The 25841-nt window shown below is 43.2% G+C and overlaps 1 protein-coding gene across 2 annotated transcripts in view; it reads left to right on the plus strand.

Moving 5' to 3' along the window:
- The first annotated feature begins 23969 nt into the window (after positions 1–23969).
- Positions 23970–25841, plus strand: part of GLRA1 (glycine receptor alpha 1) — an 81546-nt gene continuing 79674 nt past the window's right edge. For both annotated transcript variants that reach the window (XM_044241114.1, XM_044241115.1), the window contains exon 1: positions 23970–24027. In XM_044241114.1, coding sequence (XP_044097049.1) covers positions 23972–24027 — 56 coding nt within the window. In that variant the 5' untranslated portion in view covers positions 23970–23971. The remainder of the gene's footprint in view (positions 24028–25841) is intronic.

Consider the following 25841-nt stretch of genomic DNA (forward strand, 5'->3'; position numbering starts at 1 on the left):
TGCCCAGCATGGAGCCCAATGTGGGACTCATTCCTAGGACCCTGGGATCATGACCTGAGCCAAAGGCAGATGCTTAACTGACTGAGCCACCCAGGTGCCCCCACACCATCTACTTTTAAAAGCAAGTAGAAATAGCTCCCCATTTACTAGAGTGTTAAAAATCCTTTTTAAAATAAATATATGTATGATTTTCAAACTGGGCTGACATTTTAATATTAAGTAAATAATATGGCTGGCACATAAGTATAGCAAAAATCACAAAGATGGCACACAGATTAAAATTGACAAAGCACTAGATTAGCTGGAAAGGAGCAGGTGACATGCAACTTTTTTCCTTCTTTGTCAAATTAAATAATAATTAAATAATACATCCCATTGCCTCGTTTTTCCAACTGAAATGAACACTTGGGCTCTCCTGCTTCCTTTCTCCTGTCTGTTCCCAAGGCTTCTCTAGCAGCAGCAGCACGACTGGAGGCTGGTGAGCCCCCAGGGGTCTATCATTTTCCTTCCCCTTAAGTTCCAGGTGAATGCTTTGAGCTATAGAAATGCTCATTGGGTGGCGCCTGGGAGGCTCGGTGGATTAAAGCCTCTGCCTTCAGCTCGGGTCATGGTCCCAGGGTCCTGGAATCGAGCCCCACATCGGGCTCTCTGCTCAGCGGCGAGCCAGCTTCTCCCCTCTCACTCTGCCTGCCTCTCTGCCTACTTGTGATCTCTCTCTATCAAATAAATAAATAAAATCTTTAAAAAAGAAAAGAAAAGAAAAGAAATGCTCATTATACTCAGGCGTTCATCCCCCATTTAGTAAACAGTCGTGGGCACCTGTCCTGTACCAGTCCTTGGCCAGGTGCCATGACACAGTAACGAATAGGTCTCTGCCTACCTTAGGCTTAGAGGCTAGATGGGGAGGCAGAGCACTACCCAGGAACTGCAGCAGAGTGTCCCGAGGACCGGAGCTGGGACCACGGGACACTGGGAGCACAAGTCGGGGCACAGGGAGAGCTCGCCAGGCAAACGTAGCGTGACAGCATCGTCAGATGCAGAGACATCCCATCTCTTTCCTGCTGGGAGACCCCAGGCAAGGGACTTCAATCCTCAACCTCAGTTTCCTATTGTATGAAGTAGGGATAATAACTTATCTCCCTCTTTCTATTATGGAGAGGACTAAATGAGACAATAAGGGTATGTTTCCCCACAGTGTCCAGCACATAGTAAATGCTCAATACATGCCAAATAATTTCCTTCAGCATCTTTCCCTCAAGGCCTATCTCATACACACACACACACACACACACACACTTGATTTCACTCAGATATCCCTCCCTCACCAGAGCAAATTTTATTTGAAAAGACAAAGAGAAGTCAGTATGTTCTTACAGCACACAGCAGATCTAGAAAATACTGAAGAGAAGTAAGTTCTTGCTTCCTGTCTGAAGGTATTTCCTTAAGTACAGGTCATTCTGGAGGAAGAATCCTGGGGTTGGAGTGGACTTGACTACCATGGTCAAGATGGCGACGGTCAAAGGGAAAGGTGTGGAGGGAATGCCTCTTAGTCACCAATGGCGGGGAGGGGAGGAAGGGCGAAGAAAAATGTAGAAAACAACAAAATAATGAATGTCCGAAGCAGGAAAACAAGGAGAAAATAAGCTCTCCTTACCTTAAAAATACAAGAGGCTTCCAGATTCTACTAGAAAATATTAGGGACTGGGTAGAGCTGGCATTTAAGAGCATACACTGTCTCTCACCAAGACAAAGGTCACAATTATTGAGGGAAATAAAAATATCTAGGTTTTCTAATGCTTTCATCTATGAAATGGGTGCACGCACAGCCAATCCTCACTACGGCCCTATGGTAGCTACTATTATTAGCTCCATTTTACAAACAGAAAACTGAAGCTTGAAGAGAAGACTTGATTTGCCCAAGGTGACCCTGTGACAGTCAGTGTGCTGGGCGTCAACCTCAGGCCTCCTGACTCCACGCCCAATGACCCTCCAAAACAGAGGTCAGCAAGCTTTTTCTGCAAAGGCTAAATAGTAAATGCTCTTCGTGTGTCCCTGTCACAAGCATTTCAATTTGCTGTTGTGGGGTGAAAGCAGACACAGATGATAGGTAAAGAAGCAGGCATGGTGGTATTTACAAGAGACCGTTACTGGCAGTGAAATTTGAATTTCATGTAATTTTTATGTTCATGAATTATTTTTTAATTTAAATTCAATTAATTAACATATAATGTATTATTTGTTTCAGGTGTACAGGACTGTGATTCATCAGTCTTATGGAATACCCAGTGCCCTTTACAACACATACCCTCCCCAATGTCCATCACCCCGTTACCCCATCCCCCACCGCCTCTGCTTCAGCAACCCTCGTCTGTTTCCTGAGATTAAGAGTCTCTTATGGTTTGTCCCCCTCTCTGGTTTCATCTTGTTTCAGTTTTTCTTCCTCTATGATCCTCTGCCTTGTTTCATGAAATATCATTCTTTTAATTTTTTTCTTTTAAAAATGTAAGACCCATTCCTTGCCGGGGTGGGGGGGGGCCACACAAAAATGAGGGGTGGCCCAGATGTGCCTATGGATGGTAGTTTGCCAACTCCTCTTCCAGAATATCTCAAAGAGGAAGGAAGCATAGCCCCTGTCCTCACAGACTTGAAAGAAAGAGGCATAACCAATTCTATTCCTAGAGAATTAGCTTCAGTTCCATTTCAATCACTACAGTACAACTTCAACAATGCCGGCCATATCTGTGGGGAAACTTCTATTATTGAATCCTTTTTTCCATCACCCACTCACTTTTTGACCTAAATAAGTTTATTTTTTTATGTTATAATACTTTCTATAAATGGAAAACCCATATTACTTACCAAAAATAGAAAATGAAAATAAATAAAAACAATACTATTAAATAAGCACTATTAATTGTAGCTACTTAGAACCACTGTCAAAGACTCTGGGCCTGAAATCTGCCTTGCCCTCTGCCTTCATCTGAAAGAAGAAACTGGAAAGGGACAAAAAGGTGTTAAAGACATAGCATCACCTCCATGAGACCGTCTCATGTAACCAGAAATCTCAGAGGGCATCACTTCTGTGCCATGCACTTCAACCTATGTCTCTGTGTGGAACATCCTCTTGGCCACGAGGTTCATGACACCCACATTCTGGGAATCACTGTAACAGGAGCAAAGTGTTGCAGGTTTGTACAAACAGAAGATAAACATCCAAATGGAACACGGGAAAAACTATCAAGAGGAGATGGCCTTTCAGAAGGACTTTGAATAATGCCTGGGATTTCATTAGCTCCAAATTCAGGAAGAGCAATCCAGACTCACGGAACAAAGGAGTGATGGTAGAGGACACTCAGATGAGTTGTGGGTGCTAAGTGGTGAGTGGACCGGAAAAAGTATGCTACACGCTTTAGATACAATCTGCCCCATTTCCACACATGTTCCCCAGGTCAACAGATGCTCAAGGTTATATATGTAGGCTCTTTTACATGGGGGAGATAAAGGGACGCTGACCAGGTTCCCTAGAGGAGGCTCACACACATAGAGAGATTAATTAGGACTGGTGGCTCTTGACTTCTGGACCACGGAGGACCCATTTCACATTCCCCTCTGTGCTATCTGGCTTCAAAATACTTTGATCTCCTGAAACCACATGATCTAAGTTCTGATCATTGTCCTCTGTTTTCTTAACCAGTTCTCCCTAGTTGTTATGACAGACTCGTATTGGCACACTGAATTACTCTAACTCCAGCCAAAGTGAAGGAGGAGCTGCGACAGGAGAGTAACTGGGAGGGTCTCACCAGGTGACCGTAGTGAGAAATCCAGCTTGCTCCAAATCCAGTGCTTTCAACACTGAACCCCACTGCCCTGCTCTGAGGCCATGCACAAAATACGAATGCATACCCACCAATTATACTGCATCACACAGAACTGCTAATAGAGGAGGAAATGAAACAGCCTTGATGGTAATTTTTTAAAAGAAATGCTAAGTGTGCATCAATTGTCAAAAGAGTAAAAAAGATATGTTAGACACACACACACACACACACACACAATGGAATATTACACAGCCATAAAAAAGAATGAATCTTGGGGCTCCTGGGTGGCTCAGTTGGTTAAGCGTCTGCTTGGCTCAGGTTGTGATCTTGGGGTCCTGGGATTGAGCCCCATGTCGGATTGAGCCCCATGTCAAGAAGCAGAAGGAAGCCTGCTTCTCCCTTTGCCCCTCCCCCACAGTTCATGCTCTCTCTCTTTCAAATAAATAAAATCTTAAAAAAAGAAAAGAATGAATCTTGCCATTCACAACACACAATGACACAGATGGACCTAGAGGGTATTATACTAATTGAATTGAGTCAGAGAAAGAAAAATACTTTATGATTTCACTTATATGCGGAATCTAAAAACCAAAACAAGGAAATCCACATGCACACACACAAATAGTTTCATGAATACAGAGAACAAAGTCATTGTTGTCAGAAGGGAGAGGAGTAAGGGAATGGGTAGAGTAGATGAAGGAGAGTAAGAGGTATAAACATCCAGGGGTGCCTGGGTGGCTCAGTCGGTTGAGCATCTGACTCTTCATTTCAACTCAAGTCATGATCACAGGGTCCTAGAAGGGAGCCCCAGGTTGGGCTTCCGGCTCAGCAGGGGGTGTGCTGGATTCTCTCTCTCCCTCACCCTGTGCCCCTCCCCCTGTTCACTTGCTCACTCTCTAAAATAAATAAATAAATAAATAAATCTTAAAAGAAGAAGTACGAATGTCATGGGGATGAAAAGTACAACATAGGGAATGTCCTCTATAATACTGTAATAACTTTGTATGCTGACAGATGGTAACTCCACTTACCATGGTGAGCATGGCTTCATGTATAGGATTGTTAAATCGCTATTTGTATACCTAAAACTCATAGAAGCTTGTATGTCAACTATACTTCAATTTTTAAGACATTTAATCAATAGAAAGAAACAAAGAAACAAACAGAGGAAGAAAACAGAGCATCATATATTCAATGGCTTGCGTTCGCGTTCCTCTGGAAACCCATACTTAAATATGGGAACTGTTCTTCCTTTATAGACTGCGATGTAATCACCGAGAAGCAAATGTAGTTTGTGGGAGCCGTTTCCCACCTGTGGTGCTCCCAGGGTATTGGATAACTCGATCACCTCGCCAGCGGCTGGTGGGGTAGCAGCATAAGGCCATGTGACTGCAAGGCTGCTGGAGAAAATGCCCAGCAGGGCCTCTCCAAGGAGCTGCATGGAAGCCATAGGACTGGCCCCAGCAGAGTCAGCTCAGAAACAAGGCCCATCCTCACACCTCCTGAGTGATAGTCAAACCCCAGTAAACACAGGTCTTCAGGGCTTGCAAAAAGCTCACCTTATTTCATCCCATGCTCACAATTTCCTGAAAGAGAAATACAACAGCTGAGTCCTGTGAGAAGATCACCAAACTTCCATTGCCTTAAATGACCTTCTGGGCCCTGCCCACCTACCTGAAATTCATAGCCTCCAACTCTGGCCTGGAAGATTGTCTCATGAAAAACAAAAACACTACAAAATCATCCTGGGCTTCTCATGTTCTGGCAAACGCTTCCTGCATGTGTGAGCTCCCACAGAACCAAGTCTGGGTTCATTTCTAACATAACCTTGCCTCCCTTACCTTCACCATCCTTAAACTGCTCTCCAGCACTTTCACAGTCTGGACTTCATGTTTCCTGCCAGCTTTATTCCCCCACTGGTCTCCTCCATATCCTAGGCCAAGACCCATATGCCATCTTCCAAGGGAGTTCCCCCAAGCCTTGGCTCCCACTAAGCTTACGCTCTAGAATACTCTCCCCTTATTGATCTACCATTGGCCCTTCTCACAGTTTGAAGTCCACCTCCTTCAGGAGGCAACAAGTCCCTCTGGAGTGTGTCCACAGTCCCCATGAGCGCCCTCCTCATGACGCTTGTCCTCCCCTCCCCCATGTTAGAGGGATCTGTTTCTCAGCTGATGAGTTCTTTGTGGGCATGAACTACATCGTGGTCCCCATCCAGGACCCCATCCTGGAAGTCCCCATCCAGGACCTCCCCCCAGGGGAGATATTCAAAGAATGCTGCCTGAATGAATAAGCCACTCACGGAATAAACAAGTAAACACAGGCTTGGGAGTCAAACATAAGGGACCTGGACGTTAGAAGGACCCACATGACAGTGGGTGAGTCATTTAAACTCTCCAACCCTCAACTTCATCTGTAACCCCTGTAGGAGAGCCAGTCTACCCTCCCCAGGGTTGCTGGAAGGATTAAATGACAGAACGCACACTAAACTCTTAGCACGTGCCTGGAGCCAGAAACGCATTCAATAGATGGCACCCACAGCTATAGACCTAGATCCTTGACTTTGTGCCAAATCCTGAAATAGGCACTGGGGTTCTGCAGTCACTAAAATACAGTCCCTGCTTTATATTTTAATTAAGTTATATAAGTCTTACCTACCCATTTATTCAGCACTTACTATAATAATAAAAGAGCACATGCTTTGTGCTAAACAGTTCATATTAATTATCTCCTGTGATCTCCGCAATAACCTTATAAATTAGGCTCATTTAACAGACTGGGAAACAAGGCTGAAAAGAGTTAATTAACTTGCCTAAAGTCACATGGCTAACAAGGGATCAAACAGACACTTGAACACAGATTTTTCAGATCGGTCCCTCAACACCAAGCTCTCTTCTTGTCTCTAAGAATTTGTCACTGACTTTTTCCCACCCTCATGCTGACCTCTGTTACACAAAAGTCACACTTAAGTTTACATAAACATCTATAAAACACAATTTGTTCATGAAGTCTGAGGTCCCTGGTGGGTAGGACAGGTACCAGTAAATGGTACTGGGGGGAGTAGAGAGGAGGAGTGGGGGAGGGGGAAGCAGGCTAACTGGTTGAGGGGAGGTCACCTTTCCCCTTGGCAATTCCCTGGCATAGGACTGTGGACTGAATGAAAGACAGGGGAGAGGAGACACAAAGAAGCACCAGACTGGAAACCCTGGGAGGTCAAGGGAAACTTAACGACTCAAGGAATCGGGAAGGCAGGCGGGACAAACCAGGAAACCAAGGAGAACGAAAGCAGAGCTTCCCGTAAGTGAAAACAGCTGATTCAAACCCATCTTTTGCTCCCTCATCTCCTGGTTTGATGTCAGGCAAACCTTCTAGCCCCGGGCCTGTCATTACTGAAACAGGGCACCTGAAGCCTGCCCTGGCAAGCTAGTTGAATCACTGAGGGACTCCGAGAAGATAGCTTAACATCTTTTGGAAAAAAAAAAAAATTAAAGAAGGCATAATTTAAGCATGGTTTTTAAAATATATGTCTTGTAGGGCAACAACCATGATGATGGAAAACACCCCCTTGCATCCAGAGAAGGGTCTGCATCCTAGCTTTGCTTTCTTAAGCAAACCCCTTACCTTCCTGGTGCCTGTTTTTCCTATCTAGAAATCAAGGATATGAACATCAACCTCTTGGGGCTGGCTTGACTGCTTCATGTGAAGATGGACACACTGGCTCCTTGTACATGTATGTTATCTAGTCTGTGAGTTCTACAATTGTTCTTGCCAATTTGTAACATTTATTATGTAAGTAATAAGTCCTCTCCTATAGTCCTCCTAACAAAAGGCAACATCAATGGTCCAAACTTTGGGGTCAGATAGATCCGCTTTGGTGTCTCGACTCTAGGCCTTCTTACCTGGACGGGGGTGAGCTAGCATGCCTCTGTTTATCTTTAAAGCAGAAGTGAAAACAGTACCTCATTTCTCTTCTTAAAAATGGAGAGGATATTAAGTAGATAAAACATATTCAAGTACATATCGTGTGTAATAATTTCTTATCAAGGAGCTTATATAAAAGGAGAATTTATATAAGAGTCTTTGAGTCAATTTTGTTCCACTTTTATTAAATCTCAACACTTGCAGGACAGAGAATGACTCCAGGAGCAATTTTGCTTTCAACCAAGGTGTGGGCTGAGGACTTGAGATCTCCTCTTGCAAGTCTCTCAATAACCAAAGAACAAGAACAGATCTTCTCTTCTCAGGGCACAGGTTTTGTTGATGCACTAATATAACCCGGGCAGTGGAAATTCAGGTCAGGAATTTAGGGGTAAACTGAAGAAACTGCCATCAATCTTTTGGGAACCCAATGTTTAACTTCAAGCTTTTAAAACGAAAAGGAGGGACGCCTGGGTGGCTCAGTTGGTTGGACGACTGCCTTCGGCTCAGGGCGTGATCCTGGAGTCCCGGGATCGAGTCCCACATCAGGCTCCCAGCTCCATGGGGAGTCTGCTTCGCTCTCTGACCTTCTCCTCGCTCATGCTCTCTCTCACTGTCTCTCTCTCTCTCAAATAAATAAATAAAATCTTTTAAAAAAATAAATAAATAAAACGAAAAGGACTCTTTGCTTCTGAAATTCAGGAGAAAACTGCCTTGAATGAGTGCCAGCAGAGAGGATCCCAGAGAAGACTAGAGAAATAATATTCTGTTTTCATCTCACATTGTTGGCTTTGGAGAGTGGCCAGAGGCCTCAAGGCCTCAGATCCCTAGGCTCAGAGTCAGCTGTCCACTGAGTGATCAGGGGCACAAGCTCTGGAGTCCTTGGGGAAACTGCTCAGACCTCTTCTGTGTGAGACCTGAGACAGTACCTGAGGAAGGGGCTGAGCCAGCCCCCAGGAAGCGCAGGTCACACACCCAGAATAGGGATAAAGGCAGGAGAGGGAAGTGATGGGTAACAGTAACAATGTTGGGGAGCATTTTCCCTGTGCCGGGTGACGGTGCTCTTTGGGCATTACTACACAGCATCCCAGGGACATAGGTGCTGGGAACACCACTTTACAGATAAGGAAACAGAGCTTCAGAGAGGTTAAGTAGCTCTGCCAAGGTCACACATTAGTAACAAGAGGAGCCAGAATTTGAACCCTGGAGCCCACACACTTAATCACTGTCACTACTACCTGTGTGTATATTAAATGAGTGAGGATTTACTCTGGAGTATAAGCTTCCCTCCGAAGAGCCATCCACAGCCAACCATACTGAAGACCTCTTGAATGCTACGGTGTGAATAGGAAGGGAGCCTAGAAGCCCCAGCCCTCGTCAGATGCTTGGTTCTCCGCTGCACTGTCTTTGCCAAGCGGTCACCCAGTACCTGCTTTCATACCTTCAATGACACAGACTTTAACTTACATAGTAGCCTCTTCACCCTTGAGGAGCTCCGGCTACAGGAAATCCTACTGAGCTGAACAATGTCTCACTGAAATGTCTCCCCACCAGTCTTCCTTCTGCCCTCTGAAATCCAACATGTTGCCGAGCCAATTCAACCCTTCTTCCACCTAACAGCCCTCTGGGTACTTTGAAAACAACAATTCTGGTCTCTTCACTTAGACCCTCCACCTCCACCCCCCACTACCACTGCACGGAAAAAAAAAAATAATAATAAGGCATTTATTTACTTGTTCACACTCTCAATAAACACTGCCTGAATACCGACCACAGATCAAACACTCTGCTATTTATGTGCCAAGGGAACCATGGAGCTTAAATTCTAGGAGAGAAGATAAAAATACACACAAGCGATTACATTACAAGGTAGAAAATTATGATTATGAAACTCTAAGAATACCTGAAGAATAGCTGTATGGGTTCAGAGATTGAGCTTTTCTAGCTGCATATGCAAAGACAACAGAGATGCTCACTGAGCCTGGGCTTGAAGACTAAGAAGTGTTACTGACCATCTCTGTTGCAAAGAACTGAGTGGACGGAGGGTGCTGGGTGGTCTAATGGCGAGAGCATTGGGCCGGGAACAGATCGGCTACACAGAATTTCTCGCCCTGCATCGCATTCCGACAAGGATCTGTAAAATGGAACCAGCGGCACCTGCCATGACTATGCCCCCAACCTCCCATGAGGATCAGGTGCAAGGGTTCTAAAACAAGACAATATGCCCCGAGGACGCAAGGACTTGGTAAGCCCTGTTTTCTTATTTGCAGATTACTCTGACACTTAAACACTTTGCTGAGAACTGGAGGAGTCAGAAGACACGTGCTTTGGTGACAGCCCCATTGAGGGGCTTCCATCCCAGCACAAGCAGAAGGAGAAGAAGGAAAAGTGAAATCCAGAGACAAGCAACACAGCTGGAGCACAAGGCAAAGCAGCCACTAAGAGCCTCTGTTCCTTGGCACCGTCTCATTACAGAACAACCCTATGGAGCACGATCAAAGAAAGGATCAACAGCTCAAACATATTATCAGTCACCTAAGCCTTGAGAGAAGACCCACAGAGAGATTAAGACACTTAGGACATGTCTGAGAGGTTTTCCTGCAGTTAGAGCTTCACTCATTGAGATCTAAGCATTTGGCAACCACGCCGCCTGGCTCATTATTACCTCCACCTGAGAAAGGAAAGCCCACCCTCATGCAGACTCAGAAGCAGAGAGAGGTGCCTGGGGAGCTTTTCTGCAAGGTCACATGAGACACACTTTGGCCTCTAATCAGGCTACATGGACACACACTTGGGTTGGGTACAAGCGTCTTGTGCACAGTGAATCAACCGTCAAGAGGCATATATTGAGCACTCTATGAATTAGGACTCTTTCAGGTGCAAAGGAAAAAGAAATCCAACTATAACTGGCTTAAGCACAAAATCCATTAATTGGTCCATTTAACTAAAAACCCAGAGGAGATCATGATTTGAGGCTGCCTGGATGCAGGCATTCAAACAATATCACTGGGAAACTGGCTTTCTCCAACACTCAATTCTGATTTCCTGATATTGGCTTTATCCTCTTTGTTTTGTTTTGGTGGAGGAAAGGGAGCGGGCTCTCCTATTCACATCCTCAAAGCACTAAGTCTAATTAGCTGTGATTGGATAGATTTGGGTCATACGTTTATCCCTGAGCAAGTCTGGGTTCAGGGGCTGGAGTATATTGATGAAGCCGACCTGCCAGGCCCTTCCACCTCTGGATCTTGGGCTAACCCCACCCAAACCACCTAGACTAAAAGTGAGAGAGGTGAGGAGTGTTCCTCAAGGAAAACCCAGGTGCTGTTACTAGAAGAAGGGCAAATGAATGACAGTTGAGCAAAAACAACAAATGTCTATTCTCAGAACTCTTCTGGTAGAAATCCAAAAAGGAAATCCACAATAATGCCATATTTTTTCATCAAGGAAACCAATCTTCAATTGAGGGAAAGTTGTGACATGTAAAATTAATAGAAAACCTAACTGATTATAACAAATAACCTCCAGCATACATTATAGATTGTAAGACTGAAAAATTACATTGGCTGGTAAAACTGAGCAACACACTTGATCTCTGTGCCTTAAACATCATTTCTCTGCAAAGTGGGGGCAATAATAGACTTCACTTCATAGGGTCATTGTGATAATTTATCAGAAGCATGAAGCATAGTGCATGTTACATAGTAAATAAATCTTGTAGGACTTGGTTCATTCATTCAATGCTTACTACGTGCCAAGAACTATAGGCACTAGCCAATCAGAGAAGAAGAAAGTTCCTATTACTGTCTACTTATATTTTAAAATGAAAAAGTAAATATATAATGAACAAAAAATTTTAGATAAGAATAATTGCCATGAAGAAAAATAAAACAAAATGAATGATAGTGATGGGAGAGAGATACTTGAGGGAGAATGGTTGGAGAAGGCTTTGTTGAGGGACAGCATTTAACAGAAACATGAGTGACAAAAAGAACTAATTATATGAAGATCTGGGTTCAATTGGTAGCTTGGTGAGATAAGGGGAGATTGGCATGAGGTTTGGTCACAGAGGGGAGTCAGGGCTGATCGTCTAAGTCTGTGCGAGGAACTGTATTTCATTCTAAGTACAAAGGGAATTCAGTGCAAAGGTTTAATATTTTAAAGACTACTCTGGCTTCTGTATAAAGAATGGACTATGAGTTGGGTGTGAGAAGTAAAAGTGAGAGCTAGAGAAGAAAAAAATGCTTGATGGAAGAATAGAAGTGAAAAAGTAACAGTGATCCCTGAAGCAGGCATAAGGTAAGACTGAGATAAAGAGGGGCCATAAGGGAGCCAATCCAGGGAGCCATGAGCATGGCGCAGAGTAGTGGTGGAAACCTTTCAGTGGCTCCTTACTGCCTTCTTACTACGAAGAAGTAATCTGTGTCTAACAAACTCTCCTACTGAGAAAAACTACAAAAACTGGATCAAAAATCAAATTAGTGTTTCAAGGCAAGTGGGAGTCACCAAGGCAGCCACGACTCAGAGGACTGAATCAGTGCTTTCTCTACTCAGAGCATTTTCTGATTCTCACTGCAGAACAAAAAGACAAAACAGAAAACAGTGGCCCAACAGTTTCACTGGAGTGCAAGCCCCCCCCAAAAAAGTTATAGACATCCAGAAACTAAACCCAAGACCCTAGAGAAAAAAGGATCTACAGAGACGCAAGACCAACATCCCACATGCAATTTCTTCTCTGTGCCTTTGCCAAATTCCCAGATGTACATGTAGGGGGTGAGACTCTAAGTAGCCAAGCAAACATAGCTGATAATTTCACTCTCATTGAGGGAGAGCAGGAGGAAGAGAACAGAGTATGGGAATGGAAAACTGGTAACTTCAGTGGAGAAGCCTGCCAGACACTACCTAAACGAAATGACCAAGCTCAACATCAACAGTGATAAGTAATGGATTATCATGTACCCACTGAAATCAAATGACAAGGAGGGCACCTCACCACTATGATGTCCTTTCAAAACCTTAAAACCTCATTCTAATCATGAGAAAAAATCAGACAAACTCAGATTGAGTGGCATTCTATAAAACACCTGACCGGCACTCCTCAGACCATTAAGGTCATGAAAAAACAAGGGAAGACAGAGAGTCTGGCACAATGCAAGGGAGACTAAAGAGACGTGATGAGTAATGTGGTACCCTGGTATCCTGGATTGGGGTCTGCAACAGTAAAAGGACAAAAAGGAAAAAACTGGAAAAAATCCAAATAAAGTTGATAGTTCAGCAAATAGTAATGTGTCAATATTGCAGCCTTACTTCTGACATATTATGTAAAATGTTACATTAGGGAAAACTGGGTGAAGTGTATATGGAAACTTTTTTGTAAATTCTAAAATAAAACAAAATGAATGATAGTGTTGGGGGCTGGTACTTCAGGGAGGATGGTCAGGAAGGTCTTCATCACAAAATACAATTTTAAAAAATTATTTTTGAAAAAGCAGCTGTTAAGAGGTGAAAACACGAAGTAATGATTTTGCCAGTTCTATACAGTTCTGGAAACAACTGTTTCTGTTTTCTGGAAACAACAGAATTGTTGTCAGGACCCACCAAAGAGAATGTGCTCACTTTCAGCTGAGACCCTGATGGGCCCAAGAAGTAAAGCACATCAGAAATAGACACCCCGGGGCGCCTGGGTGGCTCATGGATTAAGCTGCTGCCTTCGGCTCAGGTCATGATCTCAGGGTCCTGGGATCGAGCCCCGCATCGGACTCTCTGCTCAGCAGGGAGCCTGCTTCCCCTTCTCTCTCTGCCTGACTCTCTGCCTACTTGTGATCTCTCTCTGTCAAATAAAATAAATAAAATCTTTAGGAAAAAAAAAAAGCAATAGACACCCCTCATATGGTGATGGACAGTAACTAACCTTTTGGGGGTTGATCACTTTGTAGTGCACATAGATATCAAATTATAATGTTGTACACTGAATTTTATATGATGGTACATACTAATTTTATGCCTCAAAAAGTTACACTGAAAAAAAAAAAAAGGAGGGAGGAAACAGACACTCTTTACAAAGCCTGAAACAAAGTTTGAAATCATCTCAATGCATGGTTGAATCAAGGTGATCTGTCCACACTCTGCCAACTTGAAGGAAATGTAATCTTTCTAGAAGATAACATGATTCAGAGCCAGTGTAATTTTTCATATATAATTTAAAGTATTTGCTGAAAAAATAACTAGGCATGATAGTAAACAGATACAAATGATCAAAATCCAATTTTAAAATATCAGGCAATAGAGAGATAACAGTAGGTAGCCCAGATTCTAGAATTCTCAGGCAGGAATTTTAAAATAATTATGATTATTATGTTCCATAATAATCCATGAACTTAAGGGATAGATAGATGATACATACTTCCAAAGCATCCAGAAAATAGATGAAAAGATGGGGAATTTCTCTAGCATGTTGTAATCTATTTTCTAAAAAAAAAAAAAAAAAAAAGGAAGTGAAAGTGCTAGCCTGAAAATTAAAACAACTGAAAATTCAGTATGTAAGAGTAAAACCAGATTAAACACAGCAGAAGACATGGTTAGTGAAAAGAGTAGAAAAGATCCAGACAGATTCAGAAAAAGGGGTGGGGTGGGGAAGAATAGAAATAAGTGGCGTTAGCCTATGTGTAACTGGGATTCTAGTGGAGAAGAGAGAATGAGGGAACAATAATGAAATACTGACTACTGATGAACTACATCAAGACGCAAATTTGGAAGAGCTATGGGAGTCCCAGCAGGGATATTCACAAAGAATGCGAAACCCCAGCAGTCACCATGGACCTCTGGGAGTGGAGGTAGCAGTGGACAGGGGGTGGGAGGCCCCCTCTGGGCTAGGACCTGGGAGAGGGTGGCACCTGGCAGGCCTGGAAGAGGCCTTGGACACGTCTGTTTGATGGCAGTGTGTGCTCCTGGAAGGAAAATCCCATCAGGAGTGTTGGAAGAAAGGATCCTGCAAGCTTTGAAATATTCCATCTTTGGATCTAAAATACATTATATGTTAATTTAAAAAAATAAAAGAAAATAAAATATCAGTGTTGGATGCCAGATCAAGATTCAGAGGAAGAAAAGGATACTGATACCACTGTGTCCAAATAAGGTGAAAATGACAGGATTTGCTCTGGTCATTAAAACAGAGAAGCCAAAATGGAAAACATACTTCCTACTATATCTGTTTGGCTGAACCAGTTTTTCCCTCCATGGAACAGTGGAGAAAATGGATGAGTTCTGTTTTTTAATAAGTATAAAGTAAATGATTCCTTTGCTATAAGTTATTTTTAGAAAAAACACTTAATCAAACGATTATGGGCTGGGAGCCTACTAAATATATTTTGAGAATTTCTCTAAAACCAGAAAGAATAGAAAGATTACTATTTTCCAAACTTGACTCTTCAAACCAATGACACAATTTGTACATCCTTTGTGAATGGTATGAATGTGGCTAATGGGACTGATATAATCCATTACATAGAGCCCCATGAGAAAATGTCTATCAGGAAAGTTCAGCATAAAACTTTATTCAATATTTCCTGTGTGGTCCTAAAATAGTATTCAACAGGGATGAAAGGTACAGCATAGGGAATATAGACAATGGCATTGTAACAGTGTTGCATGGTGACATATGGTAGCCACACTTGTGAGCACAGCATAACATATAGACTTGTTCAATCACTATGCCGTGAACTTGAAACTGAGATAACATTTCGTGGCAACTCTACTTCAATAAAAAAATATATATATGTATACACACACAAAATAATTAATTAAAATAGGGTTTGACTCCTAGGGATAAAAGCAAACAAACAAACGTAGGCACATGATATAAAACTTATAAAACCAAAGTAAGTAAAATACTAAAACCCCCCAGAAAACAAAGATGCATTCCTTAAAGGATCAAAAATAAAGCCTCTAGCTGACTTTTCAAAGATATTATATCAGGCAGAAAAGAATGGAATGACATAATCAAAAGTATATTTCCAAATACCTCTAAGAACCAAAATATAAAGCAAGAGGATACTAGAAAATATTTTGAACTGAATAATACTGAAAACATAACTTGTGGGATGCATCTCAAGAAAGCTCAGGAGAAAAGACAAAGTCTTAAATGTATATTAGAAAATAAGAAAGGTTAAAAATCAATTATCTAAGCATCCCTTTCAAGAAGCCAGAAAAAAAGGGCGCCTGGGTGGCTCAGTGGGTTAAGCCGCTGCCTTCGGCTCAGGTCATGATCTCAGGGTCCTGGGATCGAGTCCCGCATCAGGCTCTCTGCTCGGCAGGGAGCCTGCTTCCTCCTCTCTCTCTGCCTGCCTCTCTGCCTACTTGTAATCTTTCTCTGTCAAGTAAATAAATAAAATCTTTAAAAAAAAAAAAAAAAGAAGCCAGAAAAAAAAAGAAATTAAACTAGCAAAAAAAAAAAAAAAAAAAAAAAGGGCATAAATTGAGAGGAGGAGGAAAAAGAAAGAAAGAATAGAAAACAAATTTGTAATATAGAAAAAATTTTAAAGCTGGTAATTTGAAGTAACCAATAAAATGGTTATAATCAAGAAAAAAGAAAGCACAAATTATCCTATGACAAACAGATAAGAAGACATCCCTACAGATTCTATAGACTAACAAAGTAAGAGGATTATGGCAATTTTATGCAAGTAAATATGAAAATTTATATTAAGTGGACAAGTGCCTAGAAAAGTACAACTTACTAAAACTACCCAAGAAGAAATATACAATCTTAACAGTTTTATATCTATTAAATAAATTGAATCTGTAAATTAAAACTTTCCTCTAAGAAAGCTCCAGGCCCAAATCGCTTCACCAATGAACACTTCTAAACATTAAAAAAACAAGTAACATCAACCTTAAATAGATGTTTCTAAAGAATAGAAAAGAGAAAACATCTGTGATGAGGCCACCACAATCTTTCTACCAAAACCTGAAAAAGACATTTTTAAGTTCTAGGTTAATCCCTCTCATGAATGAAGATTATTTCATTTTGCCAAAATACAAGCAAGATGGAAGTAATAGAAATTAGAATCGTCGATATCTTTGGCATAAAATGACTGGAGGGGATATGAGGCAGCCTTCTGAAGTGCTGGCCATGCTCTGTTTCATGATATAGATAGCATCCATTTTGTCAGTAACTTAACAAAACTTACGTACTTTATATAGGTGTATTTCCAATTTAAATGATTTTAAAATATGCAGTACAAGAATCTCTCTGCATCACCTCCTCCTTCCTTCAACCAACACTGATTGTGACCCATTTGCCATAGCTCCTAGCACAGAGAAGGTAGCTAATAAACATTTGTTAAAAACCAAATGAACAGGGGCACCTGGGTGGCTCAGTGGGTTAAAGCCTCTGCCTTCTGGTCATGATCCTAGAGTCCTGGGATCAAGCCCCGCATCAAGCCCCGCATCGAGCCCCGCATCAGGCTTTCTGCTCTACAGGGAGCCTGCTTCCCCCTCTCTCTCTGCCTGCCTCTCTGCAAACTTGTGATCTCTGCCTGTCAAATAAATAAATAAAATCTTTAAAAAAACAAACAAATGAACAACTCTTTTCTCAGAGATGTAAAACCTCAGCACAGTGTCAGACACACAGCCGGTGTTCAAAATACATGTACTTTTTACTTTTCTTTTTTATTTTTTTAAAGATTTTATTTATTTATTTGACAGGCAGATATCACAAGAAGGCAGAGAGGCAGGCAGAGAGAGAGGGGGAAGCAGGCTCCCCACTGAGCAGAGAGCCCAATGCAGGGCTCAATCCCAGGACCCTGGGATCATGACGTGAACTGAAGGCAGAGGCTTCAACCCACTGATCCACTCAGGTGCCCCCAAAATACATATACTTTTTAAATGAATGAACCACTGAGTGAAAACTCAGAAGAGAAAGAAAAAAAAAAAACACATATCTTCTGCCAAAACTTCTTAATGCCAAAACTCCTTGTGGAGGCAGTGAGAGACCCAGTAAGAGGAACTGATTTAATAAACGTGAAATAAGAGTTAAGGATAGGCTAAGAAGAAAGGAGGAAAAAAGAGACAAAGATGGTGTGATGGGAAGATGGAAAAGCAGCACAGGGGATCCTAAAGTCTCAATGGGCGTCAAGCCACTAGAGCCCAGTGTACACGTATTGATTTGGCTACAGAACTAACTTGGGGGAGTCTCTGGGCAGAAAGTCAGGGCCTGATCAGTCCTGATATGAGGCATTTCTTCTTCACTGATCCCGCCTCCTCTTCTTATTTTAGGTCTCCAAATGAAGGTGTTGGGAACCAGGACTTGAGAGACAGGAGTCCTGCGTTCTAGACTCAGCTTTATAGGGATATCTTATTGTAGGGATATCTTATTAAGTCAGTTCATTTCAATTCCTGGATTTCTTTTATTTTTTTTTTAAGATTTTATTTATTTATTTGACAGAGAGAGAAATCACAAGTAGGCAGCAGGCAGAGAGAGAGAGAGAGGAAAGCAGGCTCCTTGCTGAGCAGAGAGCCCAATGCGGGACTTGATCCCAGGACCCTGGGATCATGACCTGAGCCGAAGGCAGAGGCTTAACCCACTGAGCCACCCAGGTGCCCCAATTCCTGGATTTCTTGGTGAAAAATAGGAGGAAAGGTCCCTCAATATTTTAAGCATCCACTGCTTATGATTTAAAATTCTCCTAGTGCCACTGAGATTTCCCAAGTAGTTCTGAGGTCCCATCTTTAAAGCACGAAGGGCATACTATTGCTCTGCAAAAAAAAAAAAAGGGGGGGGGGCTGCCTGGGTGGCTCAGTGGGTTAAGCCTCTGCCTTCAGCTCAGGTCATGATCTCAGAGTCCTGGGATCGAGTCCCACATCGGGTTCTCTGCTAGGCAGGGAGCCTGCTTCCTCCTCTCTCTCTCTCTCTCTGCTTGCCTCTTTGCCTACTTGTGATCTCTCTCTGTCAAATAAAATCTTTTTAAAAAAAAATGGTAGCAAGTTCATTCTCTAAATTGGGTTAAGAAAGGCTGGCAGTAAGCCTCCCACTCCTTGTAGGAAAGGTTCTTCCATAGTACCATTTGAAGACCTGTATTCATCAAAATACTTCAGCACAATTAGGCAAGCTGCTCAATTCCTCAGAATATCCATCTCTCTTTACAAAGTATCACTGAAGCCTGTCAAAGCAGTATTGAAACATCCAGCACCCTCCTCTGTGAATGTCATTATGGTCAGAGGCTTGGCATTGTGTTAATTACATTAGCGAGTTCAGGCCTGCATAATCTCACCTGATTAACACTAGCCTTCCTCTTTCTCTCTTCTGGCCCGCTGCCTGCATCTTTTTGTTCCTCCTTCATTTATTCACTCATTCATCCTTGCAAGAAATATTTACAAGCTCCTCCAGTGTGCTGGGCACTCTACATGCTGCTAGACATGTATTGGTAACAAACCAGGTGAAGTCTCTTCCTTTGTAGATTTCCTTTACCCTCTCTCTCCATGCCCTTCATTTTAGTTGGAGCAAAAAATGGTGGAAAGATCCATTAGCTATAATTAGGTACCTGCATTCTTATCCCAACTCTACTACTAGTCTAAGGGGTAAGTCACTTAGCCTCTCTGGATATTATTCTCTTCTTCTATAAATAAATTGTGGAACAAGAACCGCCTCTAAGAATCTCTCACATGGACTTTTTTCAGTAGCTTCTAACTAGTCTCCTTGTTTTCATTTTCCCCTCCCGTCCCTACACATCTTACTCTAAACACAGTAGCCAGACGAATCTTGTTAAAATATTAAGTCAGATCTTGTTACTTAAAACCCTCCAAAAATGTTTCACTCAAAATAAAACCCAAAGTCCTTATTGTGCTCTGGAGACAGGGCCTGGCCTCTCCCCCAAGAACTCGCTAACCTCGGGACGCCTGGGTGGCTCAGTTGGTTAAGCAGCTGCCTTCGGCTCAGGTCATGATCCCAGCGTCCTGGGATCGAGTCCCACAACGGGCTCCTTGCTCGGCAGGGAGCCTGCTTCTCCCTCTGCCTCTGCCTGCCTCTCTGTCTGCCTGTGCTTGCTCTCTCTCCCTCTCTCTCTGACAAATAAATAATAAAATCTTTAATAAAAAAAAAGAAAAGAAAAGAACTCGCTAACCTCCTTGGCCAGCACTCTCACCTTCCATTCATTCCACCCAGGCATACTGGCCTCCTTGCTGTTCCCTGCACACTCAAAACATATTCCCCTCTCAGGGTCTTTATGTTTGCTCCCTCGACACCTGGAAAGCTCTCCTTCCCCTCCCTGAGGTTCACATGGCTCATTCCCTCACTTCCTTCTTTCCTCTGTTCAAATGTCTTCTTTTCAGAAAGCACTCTCTGCTCTGACCACCCTATACTAAATAGTACCTCTATAGCACTTTCTCCCCTTAGACTGCTTTCTTCTCTTTAAACCTTATGATTACCTAATACATCATAATTTACCTTTTTGTCTTCTCTCCCCTCCGCTGGAAGATAAACTCCATTAGAATAGGGATATTTACCTGTCTTGTTGGCTGCTATATCCCCAGTGCCTAGAATAATGATTGGCACAGAGTAAATGCTGAATGAATGAATGACTGAAATTAAAGCATGAATCATTTCTAGGAATAAACTAAGTCTTGGTGCAGGTCAAAATGTATTCATAATTGGGGCGCCTGGGTGGCTCAGTGGGTTAAAGCTTCTGCCTTCGGCTCAGGTCATAATCCCAGGGTCCTGGGATCGAGCCCTGCATGGGGCTCTCTGCTCGGCAGGGAGCCTGCTTTCCCCTCTCTCTCTGCCTGCCTCTCTGCTACTTGTAATCTCTGTCTGTCAAATAAATAAATAAAATCTTTAAAAAAATGTATTCATAATTAGAAGAGCTCAAATCTGACTATCTATAGGAGGCCACCCAAGTATTGGAATTAAGCTACCCAGAATACTTACCGTTACAAAATGGACCATCTGCTGGAGCCAATCCATTCCATTCCATTGAGATTTCTATTTCAAAGCTTGGTAGTCATAATAAGATTAGACTGGAATGCCATATCTCCTACGCAGCTTCTTGTGATGAGAAGAATGGATGCTACTCTCCCTGTGTGACTTATGCCCAAAGAGATTTGGTCATTTATCCAACATCATCCAGCCTTTTTGAGGCAGAGATAAAATAAGAACATAAATCTCTGACCTCCAAGCCCACAGGTATTTCAATAGTGACCTACACAAGGCTGAAACATCCAAGTATACTTTTTTATAGACATAAGAAATATATGAGATCTGGGGTAAAAACTGTAGATTCCCAATGATGAGAAATTTTCCCACTGAACCTCTAAAGTGATTTCATGTCAAGGAGGTTCAGAGTATTGTTCATCTTACGTATTGGCGGATCCCCAATGCTTGGCACACTCTTACTTCATGCATGCTTATTAAGTAAAAGTAGCAGACTCAGTGAAAACAGAAGCCTACTAGAAAACAGGGGCCCCCGGGTAGTAAATATTCTCCTCTCCTGCACAGCTCAAAGCCTTGGAGCCAGTCATGCCTGCATCAGCAACAACAACAACAATAACAATAATGCGTGCGTGCGTGCGCGCACGCGCGCACACACACACACACGGTGTCCCTCGAAGGAAAAGAAAAGGTAATTTCCACACACTTTATCCACTTGCTTCCTAGCCAGGTAAGGAACAAAGACAAAGTTGTGACATCACAGTTTGTTTTAGAATCTTCAGGGGTATAACAATGACACAAGGAGATGCATATATGTATGTCCATGTGGACAGAGACCCATTTATAAGCACAAATGTACAAATACACATGTGCACTGTCCATTTGCTTCAGAATTTGGGGTGGACACCAAATCACAAATCAATTTGTATATACAGAAATATACATGTTTGTCTTGCCCAAGCTACTCACAAATGTACACACACATATACAAAAACACACGCACAAAGATAATATTTACCTCAAGGTATTACCGTGGGAAGTAAATGAGATTGTGTGAAGTTCATATTAGTACCTGATCAATAAAAGGCATGCTAATAAAGGTTAGCAATAGATATAGATAGACAGATAATATAAATGTGTATAAGACTCATGAATAACCACCTTCAAAGCCCTTTTCAGTCACTACTCAGAAACTCCTGGAAATTCTAAGCAGCCCATCACTGTTCTGGTGTGTGGAAGCCAATAAAAGAGAGTAATGTCGGCTGTGCCATAAGAGTGGCATGGAGATTGGAGGTGGGGAGATCCCTGCTGGTAGGAGACTGGTGAACAATGCTTTCCAGACTTCTTTGGGAAAAGGCCTGGGCTTGGAGACAGCTGAGCTGTTAAGAACTATTGTACAGAGAACCAACCTCCAAAACCTCAAAAGAAGGAGTTCCTAACTGCTGAGAAAGAGGGAAGTGTTGACCCCACTCACTAGGCTAGGAGAGAGAGACCCCAGAGTCCAGCCAGTTCAAATCAGCCAGAAAATCCTGCAGAGGCTATTAATCCACTAAAGTCTGGTAGCTTGGGGAAAATCTGATTAACTCCACCTCCCCAGCTGGGCTCTAGAGTGAAATGTATAGCTGGTTTCTGAGACTCAGCTAAGGTGGGAAACAGAGAAGCAGGAGGCTGGGGGGAAAAGAGAGTAGGAGTGGTTAAGTACTAAATACCTATGTGTACAGCTTGGCTCAATCATTTGGGAACAAGCCACAGTTCTCTTAGGCTCTGTTGCCCCAGCTTGTGACAGGTAAATAAAAGTGTCTCCTGTCCAGTTGGAAGGGGGATATCGTCCATAATTATCTCCCCCAGGGGGCCCAGCAGTGAGGCCAGGGCTGCTCTCTCTTGACCCTGTACAGTGCTCAAGGAAATTCTCCTGCAGTGGCCCAGGGGAACAGGAGGTGGCTTTTATGGACCGGGCTTTTTCTTGAAACCTCTCCTTCACTTCTGTATCAAATACTATAACTTCAGAGCGCTAAAGAAAGTCAGGATGTGGTTCAGCTCTTCCCTTTTAAGAAGATGTACTGAGCCCGGACACAGGTTTGAACTGGGACCCATGGTGTTTGTTTTACTCACATATAAGGACATTCTTTAAATATCGTGGCAGTATTTTGACAGCACTCAAGAGATTAACTCCATAATCTCCCCCACCTCACTGCCCGCTTGCAAAGGAGAAGAGATACAGGGATCTCGTCCAGCACTTTAAGCGTTAAACTCAACCCAGAGTCTTATACGCGATTGGCCAAACACTGAGAAAAGATCTGGTTTTTGCAGCCGCGGGCCAATGAGCACCTCGAGTGGGAGGGTTTGAAGATACTAAGGAGTTTTTTTCCCCCCTTTTTTCCTCTCCACCCCCTCCCATCGGCCTTCGCCCGCCCCCTCCCACCCCGCCTCCAACCCCCATACCGCCAGTTTGTTAAATTAATGCAGTAAGAAAGTCTGAAGATCTGAAGGAGTCCTGGCCAGAGGAAGATGGGCGAGCTGAGGAAATCGAGATGCATCTGAAGCCTTGGGCTACTGAGCCCCGCGGGATCGCCATGGACCCCGGCAGCCCCTGAAACTTGCCCTGAGCTCTCTCACGCCTGCAGCCCCGAGCAATGGGACACCTTTCCTGCAGCGATCATAACTTATTCGGCGGGGACCAGAGAACACGGATCGCAAGGCGACAGCAGACCGGCACGCAGACAGGGAAACGAGATTCCGGGACTCGGTCGCGATGCGCCAGCCTGGCACATTCTCCGGGATTTAACTGAAGGCAGCACCGTCAATCCCTTCCCCTCGCCCCTAACCCCCTCAGGCCAGCCCAGGGGCATAAAGCCCAGCTCTCTCTACCCAAGATGCTCGCCGAACCTAACCGTCCGAGGCCAGCGTTCTGATCGCCTCAGAAGATTTTTTTTTTTTCCTTGCATGGAGCTAGCCGTTTAAACAGAAAAACAGGGGTAAAAAAGAAAATATACCCACCCCCAAACGTGCCTCCCCACCGCCGCAGGGAGCCAACAGACAAGCTGGAGTTTAACAAACAGCAATACTCTTCGCACTCCTGAAAAGCAGGGCTGGACGCTCTCCGTGGTGCTGAAACGCTTCGCGGCTGCCTCTGTCCGTGGTACCTACAGACCCCTCTTTCCAATTTCCCCTGGGGCTCTTCCTCCGCGCTCCGGTTTTCCACCTCCTCCTAACATCTGGATTATTTTTTCAATAGCACTCGCTGGTTTTGTAAGTGCCAATTTGAAACATTTTTGCCCCCATAACTCGTGGACTACAAAGCACAAGGACCTGAAAAATGTACAGCTTCAATACTCTTCGACTCTACCTTTGGGAGACCATTGTATTCTTCAGGTATGCAATTTTCTACTGACCACATCGCTGTAATGGAAACGGGGGAAAGGAGCACTGAGGCTGACTCTGTCCGTGATCCCCTCACTTGTGGGGGAGGGGGTTGTTGTATATCGCTGCAATCGGGTCTTTCCATTCCCCGCTCCCCCACCCCACCCCGCCCGCAGGGTGTCTGGCTTGTGCGTGGAGGTCTGAGACAGTCGCTGCTCTGGCAGCTGTTTGCGTTTTTTGTGATTTGTTTGTCCTTCCACCTGCTATACTCCCACCCTATCACTGGCCCCCAGCCCCTCTGCATATTGGCTCTCACTGGGCTGAGGACTTTAAGGGGAAGCTTTAGGAGTTACTCAGTTTAATTAGGACTGCATTCTCTCTAACCGCAGTGCCGAAAACCTCAGCTCTCCCGTCTGGGAGCCAAGTGACAACTAGCGGTGACGGGGAAGGTTGCACTAGAACTTGCTGGACACAGAACATTTTATTTTTTCTCCTTTTTTGTTGTTGTTTTCTTTTTCTGCGTTGTGGGGGGAGCGGGGGAAGAGTGCTGAGGTTTAGTGCTTGGAAACAAAAGTGTTATGACCTCTGATTGTAAAGCCCTGAATTGGGTGCAGAGTGGATCTACTTAGGAACAGATCCTGGGAAACATTTCCCTTTTGAAACTTTGAATCCCTCCTCTCACCCACTCACCTTTTCAAACTCTACTTTGTTATCTGCAGATCCTGAACCGTTGGACAATTCTTGTTTGTTTTGTTTGATTTATGTCTGTCCCTCAGTCTGGAGCTGAGTTCCCTCACTCGTTATCTCCCAGGTTAAGATTTTCTGCCTACAGGCTTAGCATTCCATGTTAGTACAAGTGAAAAGTGAAAAATCACCTCTTTAGGAAGCACTGAAATAGATAGTCGTAAGTCGGTGAATCAGCCATCATCAGAGGTGGTTATGATAAATTCCATTTATATGAATTGAAAAAAATTTTTTCTTCTTCCATGACCCGCAGGAATCATTAATCTTCCTCATTTTAGATACCTGCCTCTCGTGTTTTACCATGCATTGTATTAACAGCCATTTGAAAAACCCACTCTAGGTTATTTTTAAAAATAAGTAATCACCAAATATTACCCTCTCCCATCAAACCAGCAACTAATTCTTGGTTTTCCTTTTAACATTGTAGAGAATTCTGCATATGAATTGTTGGTTTAACTAACCTGTCGATTGGTTTATTAAATGAATGACACCTCCCCCAGACCCCAGATTGTAAGGGTTTATATGTGAACCACTCTTCATATCTTTCTCTTAAGATAAAGAAAAGACCCCCTCCTTTCCTGAGATACCCAATGCTAAAGCTTCTAATCTCCAGTTCAAATAATTATTTGATAGGCCATAGTCCTGCCTGCAGCTCAGAATTCAAATAGTCAGGGAGTCGGATAGAATCAAAAAAGTGCAACAATCCAGGGCCTCGTGAATTATAGTGAAATGTAGCTACTTTATGGGGGAAAGGGCAGGAAGTATCCTCTTAACAGTATCAAATCCTTTCTCCTCTACATACATATAGAACTGTAACATCCTGTGGAGGTGGGGTACTTGGTAACATTTGTATGCAAATTGGTTCTCTGTTTGGCTTACCGAGACAGAACTGAACCAGAAAGATTAAAGAGCAAATTAATAGGACCAAGCACATCACCCCCCATACACACACCCGATTGCTTTTTTCCTCATGTTTGATTTTCTTCTCCCTGACATGGTCTTTCACAAAAGGGAGACACAGTTTAAAAGGTTTGCATTGTAATCATTTTGGTAACATCATGAATCCACCATGCTAATTCTTT

The sequence above is a fragment of the Neovison vison genome, chromosome 1, assembly GCF_020171115.1.
Source record: "Neovison vison isolate M4711 chromosome 1, ASM_NN_V1, whole genome shotgun sequence".
Lineage (NCBI taxonomy): Eukaryota > Metazoa > Chordata > Mammalia > Carnivora > Mustelidae > Neogale > Neogale vison.